This window comes from Candoia aspera, chromosome 5 (genome assembly GCF_035149785.1).
Source record: "Candoia aspera isolate rCanAsp1 chromosome 5, rCanAsp1.hap2, whole genome shotgun sequence".
Lineage (NCBI taxonomy): Eukaryota > Metazoa > Chordata > Lepidosauria > Squamata > Boidae > Candoia > Candoia aspera.
Genome location: NC_086157.1, coordinates 100,659,554 through 100,677,469, shown reverse-complemented (window position 1 = coordinate 100,677,469; position 17,916 = coordinate 100,659,554). Strand labels below are relative to the sequence as shown.

The following is a 17,916-nucleotide window of genomic DNA, read 5'->3' as shown; positions in this document are numbered from 1 at the left end:
ATGCACAAGAATATGTACATATTTGGACAAAAGGTTTTAATTGCAAACTGATATGGAAATAGGATGCTACAAACTTGAAAGTTGAATTGATAGATTTGTCCATTCGTAGCTAGTTGTCCTGACTTAAGCAAAGAACCACACTGAGACAAGGAGATAGTCTCTAGTGTTTAATAACTGCTCTAGTAGACAGAAGAATCCTACCAAACTGAAGGCGCGTGAGAAAACCCATACAGATAAACCCCCAGAACTCAAGGCAGGTCCGCTCTGAGTTTCTTTGAAGGACAGTTCAAAGCCTCTAAACTACGCATGCGTTTTCCCGCCTAGATAGGGGTCCCCTCCTGCTCACCATCCGTACTCATGACACTAGCAGTGTTCACAAAGAATATTACTTCATACATTAGCAGAAAGATGTTAGAAGAATCAAATTCATAAAAATAAACCAGCCACTGAAGAAAAAGAAATTTATTTCAATTGAAGATTGAACTTAGCTACCAAAAGAAGCTTGTGAAAGGTTGGTGAAAATATAGAAATTAACATTTCAGTCATTTAGATTTCAAATGTAACATTACTATTTGACCTCTGAAGGGCCACTGTCATTTCTGGAAGAAAATTTAAAATGCATGTGCATATTAAAGTAGGCACACTGAACCAAGTTTACAACTTGGCCCAGAGATGTTACCATCCTTGAAATGATTGATTAATTCAACCAATAGCCTCAAGACCTGATTATGAGAACATTTTTTTCCTGAAATGGCAGTGATGAATTTTTGATTCAGAATCAATTTGTATATAATTAAATCTTGTTTAATGACATTTAGAATTGCTTGTACAGAAACTGTTACCTGACAATCTCCATGTGGAAATGCACTGACTGATTTATTAACATAAACTCATGGCTCCTGTGATATCTTAAACCATTTGGAAATTGAGGAAGAAATACTTTGAAGAATATTTTGAAAGTATTATGAATTCAGGGTTTAGGGACCAAGTAGAAAGAAATAGAATCTGGATACTCAATTTTGTCAAGCTTTCATAAAATATTTTGCTTGGAAACAATGTTTAATTGTGGATTTAAATACACATAATATTTAAAACTTGGATCTGTGCATCCTAAGAAAAAGCACAGCTTACAGTTGGAACATATGAGGGCCTAGAGTTTCTCTATAATATATCACATATTTGTTTGAAATAATATGAAATCTTATATACATGATTTAAATTATTTAATAACAGCTGCATTCCTACTTACAATATAGCAATATTATAGTATCACTATAGTACCATGGTGATATTCAGTAATCAAGTACTGTCTAAACTTTGGGAACAAACTGCTAGATAGTAATTAAATTATAGGGTGTATTCTTCCTTCCTTCTTTTGATGTCCACCTGCCTGTGCATACAGTCAGTCTAGGATTTGCAAGTTTCATGTTACAACTGATTAGATAGCAGCAGGGGTCAGCATCTGTATTTACTTCTGTTATTTCATGTTGATATCTCCCATTAGCCCAGGAAAATCTGCCCGTCTCTTGTCCCAGCAAAAGGCAGAAGACAAATACCATATTCAGGTTTGAGTTAAAACCAAAATAGCAATGAATTTGCCCCTAAGATTGGGAGAACAAAATTAAACTGCTGACAGTCAGAATATGTGTTTGGGATAAGCACAGATGCTGTAATCAATGGTATCATTAAATCTGGCAGAGCTGCATTTTCACTAAAACTAGAAATAAAGCAATTTGCTTTGAGATGTATTGCTGTTGAGATTAGTTACTAAAATCAAGGTTTCAAAATATGCTTCTCATTGTACTATTATCCCAGCAGAAGAAATAAAATGGGCAGTGTTTCTTGAAAGGCTTTGCTTTTTCATGGAGTTAAAAATCCCTTTATTTAGCCTCTTTGTGCTTGCCTTCGACAAAAAAACAGAGAAGGAAAAACTTCATTGACCTACACAAACTATTCTTTGAAAGCTAATGTCAGACTTCTCTATCTCCGTTCTGGGATTTATTTCTTCTCTTTCTCAGGCGTTGTTAATAAATGTTTATGTGAATCTTACTGCTCTGTTCTGTGACTCTAATGACTTGGCAGCTGCTGCTGACTTAAGTACTGACGTAAATAGTACTTTTCTCTACCATAATAAAGAATGCAATTGCAAACTATAGGAAATGTGTTTAAAAGCATAGTTTTCAAACAACAGTCTCCTTGCTTCTTCTATAATACCTTGTGTAGATATTGTTATTTACAGGAACCATTCAGAGAAATGGATTTTAACATACGTTAAAATACAATACAGTCACTGCTCACATTTCAGCCTGCAATACATAGTTGAATATTTTGTGTTTCCATGACAGATCAGTGGCCTTCAACTGGAAGGCTGTAGTTTTGATGGGAATCGGCTTTCTGAAAACCGACACGACTCACCCAGTGTTTCGACTGTTCTGGCTTGTTATATGGCCTGGATTCCTCAGGTATTTCGTTGTTAAGGGCTCTAAGCCTTGTAACTACATTCCTTTTCAATAGTAGGTTTTCAGTAGATGCCTGATACTTTCTTCTTCCTCTTTTTTTGAAAAGATCAAGTTCCTTGCAGTTTAATGGCTTCACTCCTTATAGTTTTATAAGTGAATTGTCCATTTCTCAGAAAGCTAAATTTTTGAAGGAAAAAAAATGGGTTACAATTGGAACAATACAGGTGAATTAGTGGACCTATAAAAGAGGTATATGAAATGTTCATATTTTCTTCAAATAAATCTAGATAAATGATTTAAGCCCAATTTATAATCAACTAATCAACTGATTTAGCCAACGCAAGGCTTTCAAGAACATAGGCAGTGTTAAAGTACTTTGTGTAAATGTTTTCCTCATATTCAAATTATCATATTACCTTTTCTGGTAGATTTGCAGCTGCAGGACTAGCCTGAAATAGATTTATGCATTTCCAGATCATTCTGACAAAGTCCTGGTAATGTTAATGATATCCCTGCTGCTGTGTGGGTTGCAAATAGCCTTTCTCAGAATAACTTCATGTACAAATAATCCACATTTCAACTTTGAACCATGCATCTGAAGAGGCCCTTAGAAGCAATCCAAAGCAGATTATTTTTTCTGTCTGCTACTAACAGGGCATGAGTGCACATGCACATCGGATAAGGTGGATTGGGCCCCACTGGCTTCCATGAGGGTGATCTTTGAACCCTCCCCTCATAAATCTGTACCCTCCCTGAAACTGTTGGGAACAGCTGGCTCAGCAATGCTACTGTAGTTGAAAGGGACAAAAAGGGAAAGAAAAAAAGAAAGGATGAATAATTGCTTCTGAAAAGATTGATCTTGGTCAATTCTGTCACACAAACACATAGAACAAAATCTCACACGGGTCAATCCCACATATCTGGGCAAGATCAAGGAAGCAAGAACTACACAGGTTTCAGGAAGGTATCCTTAATGCATATCTGGGGTAACTACAAAATCCTGGAAACGTGTAGGAGGAATTTCCCTCCCTTATTTATATGGAGTTCAAGTCTCTTTGAAAGAGTTTTTTGTTTTATTTTTACTCTTAAAAGGGAACTAAGAAGAAATAAATAACAAAAAAAGGGAAAAAGCTGAAACTGGAAAAAAGAAAGAGAGCAGTACAATAATGAATATTGATTTATTTAAAATGCTTTTTTCAGATTTCTGGCCACCTAAACTAAGTTGCTGTTTATGGGATAAGCTGTCAGCTGACTCACTCACTGTCTCTTGATGCAGTATTTACGTCTACTTGCATTCCTTTCCCACAGCAACACATAATTTCATAGTCATAAAAGGAAATTGAGTCTATACCACATCTAGCTCCATTGGTCCCTTGCTATCGAACCCAGGTTTCTGGGGGTTAAGGCTTGTTTTCTAATCTGGCTTTCACCAGCCCTGACAAAGAGCTCCAACAGAAACAGAGAAAAACAGCAAGTGCAAAATGGAGCCAGCCTCTTCCTTTTTTAAAAAGACTCTCTTGAAAATCAGAAAATTCCTGTTCCTGATTGGCTGTTCTGCAAAAAGAGCCAATCAGGAACAGGAGTTTTCCGATTTTGGAGATGTCTCTGCCCAAGTCCCTGAATTGATAAGTCTGTTTTTTCTTAGAATCTGAAGTCCTTGGAATGGACTCCTACCCCCAGCTCATTTATTACTGATAGTGAACGTGTTAAGTCTTTCCTATAAGGTGGCTTTAGAATCACAAGATGGGTTGCATGTAGCTCATGAAGCAACTTCATTTCACACGTATTAATCTCCTTCTGTGGGGGTGCAGAAACAATAACACGAATAGGAGCAACTTAAGACCAATATTATGCAGAGAATAGCTGTCAGCACATTATACACAAAGGTACAATCTGTTTATTGTAATACTGTCTCTACATTGCACATTTACAGTTAGGCATATATTACTACGTACATATAAACATATATTGACATTTCTCCTTCAGCAAAACACTTGAAAAATGTATGAAGAATTCCATGCAGTTAATTTAGCAATTGTCCATACAACGGAAATCATTTATTATACACAACAGCAGCATAAAAGTTGCTTTTTCCTGATCCGGTTCTGTAAAATATTCACATACTTCTTCTCACATCAACCTTCAGAACAAACATAGCTACTGTTGCCAAGGTGTCAAAGTGACAAAAAAATACTATTAGACTACCATTCAGCAATCTTAGTGCTACCTATGAAAACTGAGCTTTGTGTGCAAGTTTCCTATAATCCTAATTTTACAGGTTTCAGTCTTCTGGGATTAATGAGATAGTTCTCATCATTAAATTTCTCAGTCCTATGTGAATTGAATCCTAGATGGAGTGGTATTTTTTAAATATTTGTGCTACAGTTGTGTGCAAAAACATGGGGTTTTAAGTGGAGTTCATAACACACAACTCAGATGAAGCAAAGTTTATTACAGTGTAAGAAAATAAAATTATGATATTATTAAAAAGACTTGATATGAAAATGTATACAGAGTGTACCAAAAGTCAGGCCCCATAAACAGTTTATTACATAAATTACATTAATTTTTTTAATTGGTTGCCATTCTCTTCTAATTATCTCCTTACTCATGTGATGCATGATTTTTGATCACTCCTAAGTACAATAACGTTTTCTCTGAAAAAATACTAATAAAATTAATAAAGCATATTGTGATTGGCCTATGGGGCCAGACTTTTGGTCCCCCCCCCCACCTATATTAAAAAGGGATAGAAGAAGAAAAACTTCATACATGACACTGACACAGGAAAGGTTCATTAAAGAGATCAGTCTTCAGCAGGTCCTAAAGCATTTCATGGTTGGCACCAACCAGATACTTTGAGGGAGAGCATGACAGTAGAGATATTTTGAGAGTGGGTGTGGCAATAGGAAAGCCTTGCCTGCAAGCAATTTCAAGATAGCATTCTATAAGTCATAGTACAAGCAGCAGGATATCCTTTGATTATCTTAATCCTAATCTGCATGAGGAAAGGGAATTTGCCAAGTATTGTGGTCTGAAGTTATTTTGGGCCTTATATGATAGAAACAAAATGTTGATGCTTGCTTAGTAGCTAATAGGCAGCCATGCTGTTTCTTCAGTGCAATGAGTATCAGGTAGTTTAGTCCACAGTTCTGCACCAGCTGCAGTTTCAGGAATATTCCCCACCCCCACCCCAAGTTCATTTTAGAAACCTGACATGAGATTATAGACAACAGTTGTATGTTATTTCAGGGAATGTGTTGTAACTACTAAGCCTAGTTATACAGAATGGAAGTGATCACAACTAATTTCTAGCCCTACCTCGTTAGGACCATGCAGGGCAATCCTATTATAATTTCTCAGAAGTAAATTCCATGGAATTAGGAAGAGTGGCTGGAAGCTCTATATATGTATATTTGTGTATGTGTGTGAGAATAATTGCAGCCATGTCTTCTAATTCAAACGGTTGATTCTTTCTTGACAGAATGTTTATGGGCCCTATTCCCCTGAAGAATGCATCTCTTTGCCTGTTTATACCAGTGCTGAAAGGGATTGTGTGGTAACAAATATTGATGTCCCATGTGGAGGGAATCAAGATCAATGGATCCAATGTGGAGCTGCTTTATTTCTGAAAAATCAGTAAGAAGAAGCTACTGCTAGCCTTCAGGTTTGATTACTGTTGTCTAAAAAGAGTTCATGTTTTCAGTGATGATTTTAAACTAAAATGTGAGAAATCTTAGACTTTATAAGGAACAGTACTTCATAAATAGTACACTGTGGATTTACAGCAGAACTGAAAGATTAATTAACACTCAATTGATTTTCAGTAGACAAGCTGAGAAAACTAGCTGAAAACTTACAGTTACCTGGGTTCTTTTTTTCAGTAGAGCTTTGAATTTTTCAGTGAATTATTCCCACCACACGCAATCCATTAAATTCTTGTACTGTGCAATCTCCACTCATTTTGTACGTGCATTCACTATTAAAATGAATAGATATTGCATAGCACTAGTATGGTAGAGTCCTCCCATCAACTTCGTTAATTTATTATCTGTCCTGTATATATATAATGTAAACATTATCCAGACATCTGTATAAAATCTGAAGATCGTAGCACTTCACATTTCTAGGTACATGTTTCTATAATCTTTATTTCAGCTGTTACTGTGTTGTATTTTTTTCATTTTATTGTTGTTTTTTTGATGACCTCTTCATTTTTTTCCCAACTTCCAAATTTCAATTCTGCTTCGTGTTATACTTTTAAAGGGCATAATAATTTTTAGAATTGGAAAGAGAAGTTCCTGTTATTTAATGTTCTTAGTTACAAACTAAAAGCAAATTATACTGAAATATATTTATGGATTTGGATTTGGATTTGGATATATAATTATTTTCATTGCTCTCATTAAATAATCTTTCGTTTTTCCAAAGTCATTTTGCCTGTGTGTTATTTGTGAATAAGCTGTGTATCAAAAATGTAACTGGTCTCCTGCATAAGAGCACCATAATGAGAGATTAAAGAACGATAGCTGGCTTATACTGAATTCCAAGAAAAGTTTAAATATGTAGGTGACAAAAATAATGATAATAATAAGTTACATATTAAAATAAGTATCTCTATTTCTTTTACATGGCAATATTTGTGTGCCTCACTTGGGAATCAGGGCAGGAATGAATGATCTGTAACTGGTTACAGTGTCTAATCGTAACTGCCTTCCAAATTGTGGAAATAAGCATTGGATGAAAAGCAGCAGTTTGGAGCCAACATAATATTATGAGACTACCATAGCAGCATGCTGCTTTTCCTGTGCCAAAAACTACATTTTTTGTAGTGCAGTTCACACACACAAACACACATGTGCAATGCAGTGATCCAACAGAAGTGATCTAAAATGCGGCATGTAGCAGTGCAACTGGGAGAGCTAATCTTAGTTACACAATAAATGTGTTGATCTTTAAAGTGCTGCAGTATAAGAGTCTTTGTTATTTCTGACGAAAAGGACTAAAATGGCTGCCTCTTCTTGACACAGTTCTAAATCTACACATATCCCAAGTGGTCTAATGCAAGTGGTCTGAAACATGGTAAAATACATCTGCTTTCACAGAATATACAGAAGATGAGTTCTCCTGGTCACATACAGATTTGCTTTATAATCAATTATATATAATCGAATAAACCTATGGACTTTTGCACTTGGAATTGCAGGAGCGTGGAATAAAAAACGATGAAACCAAAAACCATATGTAAACAAAACCAACAATACCCTAAAACAAGGGTGGAGAGGCCTGTGACTCTCCAAATGTCTCTGAAACAAAATTCCTAACACTTCCTACCTAGAGTACCTGGGAATCATAATACAGCAAAATCTGGAGAGCAACAGGCTCCCCATTATGTGAAGACCTAGCTTCTATAAAGAAACAAATATACTCTAGATGGATTGTTACACATCAGTCTGCAACCATAAGGGAAAGAAAGATCCTTTGAAAAATAATGCAGTCTATATGTCATAATTTGTACCTACATGTCTAATCAGACAAAACTACTCTGATCAAAATTTCAAAATCTGCACAGTTTCTAAGATGGAATACATATGGTTCAAGCAGAATATGGTTACTTTGGTATAATGTTACAGTGTATTATTTTAAAAAGTTAAATGTTTCTGAGTTCTTTGAATTAAAATATTTGGACACACACAACTCACACACACAAAATACATTGAAGCTTATTAACAAAGCATTTTGGAATGGCACTTTGGCCAATAAAGTTAGTCATTCCGAGAACTGTACTTTTCTAGATGTTATATAGAATTGATTTGAAGCTGTTTAGCAATTTCTAAAAGTGGTTTTAATGACAGCAGCAGTTCTGACTTCACTGAAAGTACCTTAAGTATGGAAAAGCATTTTGTGTCCTCCAGAGCTCCCTCTGACACTGCCAAAAACTGACAGCATAGTTACACTGTGTTGAGATTGGAAACACAGTGTCATCAAAGCCTCAGAAGGACCAATAGCATTTAGAAGCAAAACCCACAGCTCAAGAAAAAATGAAGAATTGTAGCCCCATTTTCATGGTTGCTGTGTCCCCACCTCCGCACTAAAGGAAACCTATATAAGAGTCCCAATTTGTCTTGCAGAATTTTAAATGAAAAATCCTACAGTGTGTGTGTATGTGTGTGTGTATATATTATTGGGACTTTACTGATTGTATTCTGCAATTGTAATTTTTTAGAAATGATAATTAAAGATAATTTTGCCATCCCATAATAGTACACACACATAAATTTTAAAACACCAAAGAATACAGATACGTAAATCAACAGCATGTGGAAAATATGTACTTTAAAAAAGGAATTTTAATTCACGTATTCATCATAATAAAAAGAATTCTACTTGAGATTATGGGATTCTTTCCTATTATGCTCTTGTCTGAAAAATTGCTGTATCTTTGGATATTGACATCTCTATTGTACAGAATTTCAGTATACTCCTTCCATCTTTGTTTAATCTTTTTGAATCAATTATTTGTCCATAGGGACGCGGTGGCGCTGCGGGTTAAATCGCTGAGCTGTCAATCGGAAGGTCGGCGGTTCTAAACCGCGCGGCGGGGTGACCTCCCGTTGCTAATCCCAGCTCCTGCTCACCTAGCAGTTCGAAAACATGCCAATGTGAGTAGATCAATAGGTACCGCTTCAGCAGGAAGGTAACGGCGTTCCGAGTCGTCATGCTGGCCACATGACCCAGAAGTGTCTATGACAACGCCGGCTCTAAGGCTTAGAAACGGAGATGAGGCACCGCCCCCTAGAGTCGGATACGACTGGACTTTACGTCAAGGGAAACCTTTACCTTTACCTATTATTTGTCCATTGGCATCCTTTAGCATACCATTCATGGCTGAAACCTCCTTCTGAGTTCAGAGATTTTTTTTTTGAAGACTTTCCTTGTTTTTCTGTGCCTGTTTCCCTCTTCAGTGTCTTTACAGATGTTGTAATACTGCTGCTTGTCTATTTTAACAGCTCTGAAATTCTTTGTTAAGTTCCTTTCTGAGATGTTTGTCTTTCTTGGCTCTGGCTTCTTTTCTCTTGGCAATTTCCAGTTTGCTCTGACATCCAGTTTGCTTTCTTTTGTTTCTTGATCTCTGGCACTCTCTTTTCATACTCATCCTTCAAACCCCTTTAAGTTCATTCCATAGGTCCTACGGTCCCCTATCAATGAAGGATTTCAAAACAATTCCTAATGTTCTTCTTGAAAATGGTCTGTAGATGGTCAAGATCATATTGTGAAAAGTTGTTGGCTTTCTTCTTCTTTAGCTTAACTTGGAGCTTGCATATGAGCAATTTGCGATCTGTTTCTCAGGCAGCACCTGGCCATGGCCTTGATGCTATAGCTGAGCTCCTCCACCTCCTTTTAGCAATAATACAGTTAATTTGATTTCTTTGTACTCTATCTGGTGATATCCATATATACAGACATTGTTTTGGTTGTTTGAAGTCTGTATTAGCAATGAGGAAATCCTGGGATTGGTAGAAATCAGTAAGTTATTCTGCTCCTTTTCAGTTTCCTAGGGCATATGGTCCAGCTGCGTTTTCCTCAATATTTCCGACTTCAGGATTCCCATCTCCAACCACAAGTAGCATATCTTACTTGCATGTTCTGTTGATTTCAAATTGGACTTGATCATAAAATGCATCATCATCCTCTTCTGCATCAGTGGTTGAAACATAAGCTTGTATAATCATAAAACCATGTTAAATGCTTTGCTGTAGTTGAAGTAGATTATATCTAGAGGATTCCCCTTGTGTTCTAAAGTTGTTTCCTTGTCAAAGCAGGAGATCTGTCTCATATTACCAATTTCTGACAAACCTATGCTTACGCTTTGCAGTTACAGCATTATTTTCAAGATCCTTACAACATGGCCTGCTTTATCATTTGCCCTAACATCTTCCAGGTATTGATGGTAGGCTCACTGATTAGTAATTACTGGAATCCTCTTTTTCTTTTCTTTTTCTTGAAGAAGGGAACCACATTTCTCCAGGCCTCTAGCATTTCCCATTTTCCAGGACTCCTCAGTGATGACTGACCAAAGCCCCAACAGTTCCTTCAGAATTCAAAGGTGTATTTCACCAGGGCCTGGGGATTTGAAGGCATTCAAATTAGCTAGAAGATCCTTTATCATATCTTTAGTCACCTGTACCCTTCCTGTTAAGTTTGCTCTCAGTCTGCTACTCAAATCACTGTTTCCTTTATATGGAAAGACAGAGGCAAAATAGGAGCTGAGTTCCTATGCTTTTTATGGTCATCTGATTGGAGTAAACATTTGAAATAAGCAGTGAGCCCATTGCTTTCTTTGTCATCCTCTTGTTGACATGTTTGAAGAGTTCCTTCTTGCTGGATTTTGCCTCTTCTGCTAGCTGTAATTCTTTGCCTTCACAAGTTCATTACTACATTTCTGAGCTGAAGCTTTGTAGGCTTCTTTCTTTGTTACCCATTCCATTTTCAATAAGCATCATTCTTTAGTCTCAGCTCCTTCATAAGCTGCTGGTTCAACCATATTAACCTTAAAACCCTTTAAATATCTTATAGGGTTTTTTTTCCTTCATTGGTATCGTTGAGACTGTACTTTCTTTAATTACTTTTTCAAGAAGCCATAGCCAGCTAAACACCATTGCATTTAAGGGTTCTTCCTGTGGCATCTTCCCTGCTGCTCTTCTTAGTTTATTAAAATCAGCATTTCTAAAATCCATGATTTGTGTTTGACTGCTTTTTTAATCAATGTTCTTTTATAAAATTAAGAACTCTAACAATGTGTAGTCCCTTAAACCCAAAGTTCCCATCACTGTAACATGCTCAATCAACTCCTCTCTAATCGAAGCAAATGTTTGTAGGTCAGGGTTGAACTGTGGAGTCCTTGGTGCTCTCTGAGCCTTGTTGTTTCCTTGCAGACCTTTCATTGCCAGATTAGGCAACATCTTCAGTGTAAAGAGGGAGTGGGCCTTGCTCTCAGTTCATATACAGTGGCATGCCCTGCTTGTGTTGGTGGGGGTATTGTTCTCTCCTTGGGAGTTCCTTGATTAGGCTATCAGAAACATCTCGGAAATTACCAACAGACTGCTACAACCACACGGCATCACCGTAGCACACAAACCAACCAAAGCCCTTCAGAACATCTTAAGCAAACCAAAAGACCCAGTAACCCAAGAAGAAAAAAACAGGAGTCATCTACAACATACAGTGTAAGGACTGTAACAGCCACTATGTAAGACAGAGAGGCAGAAGACTAGCAGAGTGTATCCATGAACACCAACTGGCAGTCAGAAGACATGATGAAAACTCCTTAATCTCACTACACATGGACAGACTTAACCATACTTTCAATTGGGAAACTGACCATCCTAGACCAAGCCAAATCCAAAAACGCTACAGAATTCCTGGAAGTTTGGCACTCAGACAAGTCAGCCATCAACAGGCACATTTACATACCATTCAAAAGAGACAATGGAAAAACTAAAAGACAACAACACCACCTCACCAGCAATCAACACCCAGATATGCAAAGATTAACACCAGGATTAACACCAGACGAACAATCAAATAGTACACAATATCCTAATCAAGGAACTATTAACTCAGTCAATCAACCAAGCAGCAAACAACCACCTAATCAAAGAACTACCAAAGGAGAGAGCAACACCCCCCACCAACACAAGCAGGGCAAGCCACAGTATATAAACTGAGAGCAAGGCCCACTCCCTTTTCACCCTGAAGATGTTGCCTAGTCTGGCAATGAAATGTCTGCAAGAAAACAAGGCTCAGAGAGCACCAAGGATTCCACAACTCCTCTCTGTCAGTAAGGACCAAATCCAAAGTAGAAGATCCCCTCAGTCTTTTGAAAGAAAAAACACCAATATACATATGTTAATAATTTTTCTGACTTGTGTGTTTTGAATTAAACTATTTCAAAGTTGAACTGCTCCATTTTGACTCTGCAGTGCCCCATATTTGTTTCCTGGTCTATTACAAGTACTTTTGATGTTTGTGAATCATGATTTTGAGGGCAAAAAGGCTTTTGTATGCTCAAAAAGAGCTGTTACAATCCTTCTGGGTGTCTTTTGAGCTTGAAACCAAGTGTCACAATTTAAATAGATTTGCTTTCAATCAGAAACTTCCAAGATGACCCAAACAGATGGTTAAAGTAGGTATCTCAACTTAAGAAGAAAAGAGAAATCTTGAGAAAGATAACCATATATAATAAAAGAATTTAAACATGGGTGCCATTTTGTAGGATTAGTTTCAAGTTGGGTTCTGAATCTAAATGTTTAAAGGGCACATAATGCTTTTAATTATTCAATCTGAAGCTTGACTTCATAGAATTGTAGATCATCCAGGGAAAGTGGCTGTAGTGCATATTAGCATCATTGATAAGAGGAAATGTGATCAAAGTTCTTAAAAGCAAATTTAGATTACCAAATAAGAAATTAAAATCCAAGATTTCCAAGGTAGCTTTTATCATGAATATCTCCTGTTCCTACTCAGGGCCAGCTAGACAAGTGGAACTGAAGTGTCTCAAAAGTGACAGGCTTTACTTGAAGTGAAAAGTAATCAAACTACTTATGCTTAGTATTGAAAAGGTGTCAGAGAAGAGCCGTGGAAGAAAACTGACATGAACGGAAGAGTACTAGTTCATAATTAATTATCCTTTGGGAATGAGGCTGAAAATGTCACTGAAAGCAGCTGAAAAACCACCCAAGACCTGAAGCATGATTTTACACTCCTCTTTTGTAGGAAAGAAAAGAACTGTTGGGTAAATGATACTCATTCTCCAAACACAACATGTAGCTCACCATCATTTCTTTCTTACATGCGTTATCCCCCCATTTCCTCAAAAAAGCTCTAAACTGTGTACACAGATTAACTCTCATTTTATCCTCACAACAAAAAAGGTTGGGCTGTGAAAAAGTTATGGGTGAACAGTTTGACTAAATGAGGACTAGAACTTGGATTTCTCCAGTCCCAGTCAAATACCATGACATTATTACAATGGCTTAATGATCAAGCTATTCAGGGCAAGATACTTTGGACTGCTGGAAGTTAGGAGAATTAAAGGAGAAGTACAGGAAAGAACTCGTCCCTGGGGGAGCTGGGGGTGTTGACGAAGCTCTGGCGTGGGCTGGTCCATGAAGTCACGAAGAGTCGGAAGCGACTAAACGAATAAACAACAACAAACAGGAAAGAAAACTGATTGCAAGAAGCTGAATCTATTCTCTTTTTTTCTTGCTCTAAACTGAGATCCAAGATCTACACCACACTTTCAGGAAGACAATCTAAAGAATAAAGGTAACAAGAGGATATAGATATAGATATATAAATAAATAAATAAAAATAAGAGGGGAGATGATAGATAGATAGATAGATAGATAGATATAGAATAAAAAGATATCCATGTAGCAGAATCCTTAGAAAATTCTAATATGAAACTGCTGATTTTTTACTTTTACATTGGCCATTTTAATGCCAGTATATTCAAAGGACACTGGGAACTTACGTAATGTCTATTCCAAGTAAATAGATGGAAAGCATTATTGAGTATAAAATATTGAGTATAGTCATCTACAAGAATATGTTTGAAAAAGAATTAATTTAATTTAGCAAGGACTGGTCTTTCATTAAGATTTTAGAGTATCTCATTCTGTGTCTAGAAGCTCAGTAACTGCTCTGAGGATGATTTGGGGTCCAGTACTTCATATTTCACATTTTAACATTTTCTTCTATGTCTTCCTTATGACGCTACTGTTATAGTCTATGAGTCTGAGAATGACTTCCAACTTCTCCTGTCTCTGGAGGAACAAGAAACTATAGAAACCTCAGCTTGAGGCCATCTAAGAAACTCAAAATCCAGCAACAGGGCCCAGGAAGAGGGCCTTCTTTGCCGTGGCCCCTGCCCTGTGGAGTCACTCATGCCCTAGTCATCTCCCATATAGACTATTGCAATGCGCTCCTTCCTTCCTTCCTTCCTTCCTTCCTTCCTTCCTTCCTTCCTTCCTTCCTTCCTTCCTTCCTTCCTTCCTTCCTTCCTTCCTTCCTTCCTTCCTTCCTTCCTTCCTTCCCACCATGAAAATGCCAGGGTCTATCACCCTTGCTAAGATCTCAAATGCTGGCAAACTGCTGCTGAGACAACAGCTTCTCTTTTAAGAGAATACTATAACCAGTCTTTTTGCTATCTGAGAACCTCTAGGCACATCCATGGGGCCTAACCTTACTTAATGTGACTTTGCTAATTTTAAGTTCAGTTCTACATTCATAGGAGAGGCTGAAAGTTGCTGAATTTTTTTTTACAATTTAGCCAGTTGTCCCTTTCTCACTGCTAAGTTTGTGCTCCTCAGAACACCTTCTCTTCATCCCAAGTCAAAATGCATCACGCTCTAGGCTGATCAGATTAAAATATAAGCCTTCCTTGCACATCCATTTACATGGCCAGAATAAAGTCAATAATAATAAACAAGACATGAAGGGAAAAAAGATGAAAGCTAGGAATGAAAAAGGTTTTCCTGTACAGGGAGCCATTACGGGAGTATGAACACATTCCTCAAAATGTTAAATATTTTAAATGAATGAAATGTTATTCTATTACCAAACTGAGGATGCCATTTGGAAGTATTCCTTTGTTTCTTGGTATTTACAAGTAACATGTTGCCAATCCATAATTCTTAGGTAAATATTTCAAGGGTTTTGAGACACTTATAACAATAAAAAGTGATGACATGAATGTTGCCAGAAATATTCACATGCTCAAGTGCAATTTGTGATAATCTGAAATAAGAGGACAATATTACCAGTTTCCAAAAGGAAAAGGGTCTTCTTTGGCTGGGGCAAAAATAAACCATTAGACACAGATAACACCTGTGATATGGATTGTACAAGACAAATCTGTTCTTCACAGAGAACCCTTTGGCACAGGAATATTTTCATTTTATTAATGGAAATAATGAATTCAAGAAATGATAAACATTAAAGCTAATTGGATTTCAAAGCTACTTGGAGACAGAGAGAAATATTGCTTGGTTCAAGCTCCTTTAAAACTTCAATATGAAAAACAAACCCAGAATTTTAAATGTATGTATGTATGTATGTATGTATGGTTTTGTCTTGAAATGCTTTCGCTGAGAATTTGGCACACAAGGGACAGGCAGGCTGTCAATATACAACTGTGCTGAAGTTTAAGTATGCTCAGGCTGGCAGAGTTAATCAAAACCTTTGCTCATCCATCAGATATTATACATTCATCAAAACCCAGCGGAGAGTTATCAGCATAGACAATTCATACATCAATGTATTAGCCCAAGGTTCCTTGCCATTCCAAGCAGATTAGCCTGTGGCAGATTTTTTACAGCATGGCAAAACATTCCAGACATTGAATCAAGTATCAGAATGACAAGTGAATTCTAGGCATTTGGTGGCAGGTCTACTTATTTCATCAGAAACAAGACCTTCTCTTCATATGCAGCATAATAAGAAAAAAAGGATAAACTTCAAGGTGAGTTAAGAATTTACCTACATAATCTGATTACTCAGGGTTCTATATCATAAGGAAAGTCCATGTGCAAAAAGCACATTCAAGCCATTGCAGGAACTATACAGAACATGATGACATCAGTAGAGAGGAAAAAAAGCAAAACTCCAAAATTGGGGGGTGGGGGGGCAGTAGGCATATTTGGAATTTGGAAAGCTTATTGTGAGCCCTTCCACAAAACGGCCATAAAACATTTATCACCATCTTTATTGTTGTTGCTGTTTGGGGGATAGGTAGTAACACTCCATTCCAAAATCTAGGCTGCTGCCACTCATTATTTTTTTATTTTCTCAGAATGCAATGGGGTCTGATCCGTACTGGCCCAAGATGCTTTTCTGAAGAGCCATGTCTCCAAAGCTCTTTGGAAGCCCAACAAGGATAGGGCAGTCTGGATATCAGAGGCAACCCGTTTCACAAAAGGGAGGCCATCACTGAGAAGATTTGACTATAGGATCCCCGTAGAGCGCATTCCCTCAGTGATGGGATCCTCAACAAACCTTTTCCCAGAAGATTTATCTCCTGTACCAAATTTCCTTTGGCAGCTAATTCTGCTTTCCTTCTACCATCCTGCAAAGGAGAAAAACAAACTAACTTCAGTAGCACTATGAGCAGTGTTATCAATTCATCTCAGCATGGAGTATTTGTCACAGAGCTGGTACTGCTTGCCCCACATTTTTAAAATGAATCTTTAATTGATTTTCTTAATAAGACACGTAGAAATAGAACAAAAAAGCAAATATTGTAACTAACATTCTAACAATTTAACCAATTATGTATATCTGAAAAACTAAAGAATACAAACTAACAAATACATAGATACAAAAGCAAGGGAGGGGGTTTCCATTGGAAATACAACTATCAGATTTGATCATTCTTTCATATTTGTTGGCAATATCATAAAGCTCAACAGTTCTGGAAGATGATTTATTATAGAATGAACCTAATCTTAAAGATGGAATTCTCTTCTTGCCAGATGTTTTTCTGTTAAGCATCAGTAAACCTTATATTCCTACAAAGTAAATGGAGTTGCTTCTGTGTATGATAACATTCTAATAAGATACTTTATGCCTCTTAATGGAATTACATATATTTCCCTTGTCAGAATAACGGCTAACTAAACTTTGGGAGTATTCATTGAAGTAAACAATAACTTCATATTTGAAAAAAAAGTCAAAAACAGAATTTAATTCAACTTGGAAATCATCCATGAATTATTATTCTGCAGTGGGACTCATATTGCATCTGAAGAAGTATCTCTTATCATAAGGCTTTATCTCTTGCTTGACCTGTTGAATAAGGATAAAACTTTTATAATCAGACAGAAACTATTGTAAATAGTTTATTCTGATTTATGATTCTTATACTGTCTACTTTTGTTATTTACTGAATATTGACATGACTTTAATAATGGTGTTGATCACTTTTATTTGCAGCACTAATTAATGTTAATTCAAAAGTTTACTCAATTTTATATAGCTTGCAATTCTATTTTGTCTTTTCTCTTAGTTTTTTGGGGGGCTGGGATGTACTTTTAAATATCAATTACATTTTAAAAAGAAGAAAAAACAATAGAAGGAAAAAAGAAAAAATATTAAAGATGAAAAAATATTTTTAAAAAAGCAAAATGTTAAAAATACATTAGTGATAAAATCCATCAAGTTTTCTACAATATACAACTAGCAGAACGACTTGTATCGTAAAGCAAAATGCTACAGCTCAGTTTGTGAATGTGTTGAATCTAGATTGGATGGAATCATATTGTCTGATCTTTCCATCCATATAAGGCCATTTATTGCTGATAGCTAAGACATTTCATTAAGCCAAACTTTAGAGTCTGGAACAGAAACTCTCTTCTGGAAGTGCCTAATAACCTTTTTACAGCTATTCACATCCTTG

The 17,916-nt window shown here is 36.6% G+C and overlaps 1 protein-coding gene across 1 annotated transcript in view; it reads left to right on the top strand.

Moving 5' to 3' along the window:
- Positions 1-6,918, top strand: part of DYNC2H1 (dynein cytoplasmic 2 heavy chain 1) — a 191,783-nt gene extending 184,865 nt beyond the window's left edge. The window contains exons 88-89 of the mRNA XM_063305843.1: positions 2,346-2,462; positions 5,944-6,918. Of these exons, the coding sequence (XP_063161913.1) occupies positions 2,346-2,462; positions 5,944-6,102 (276 nt within the window). The 3' untranslated portion in view covers positions 6,103-6,918. The remainder of the gene's footprint in view (positions 1-2,345; positions 2,463-5,943) is intronic.
- Positions 6,919-17,916: the final 10,998 nt, after the last annotated feature.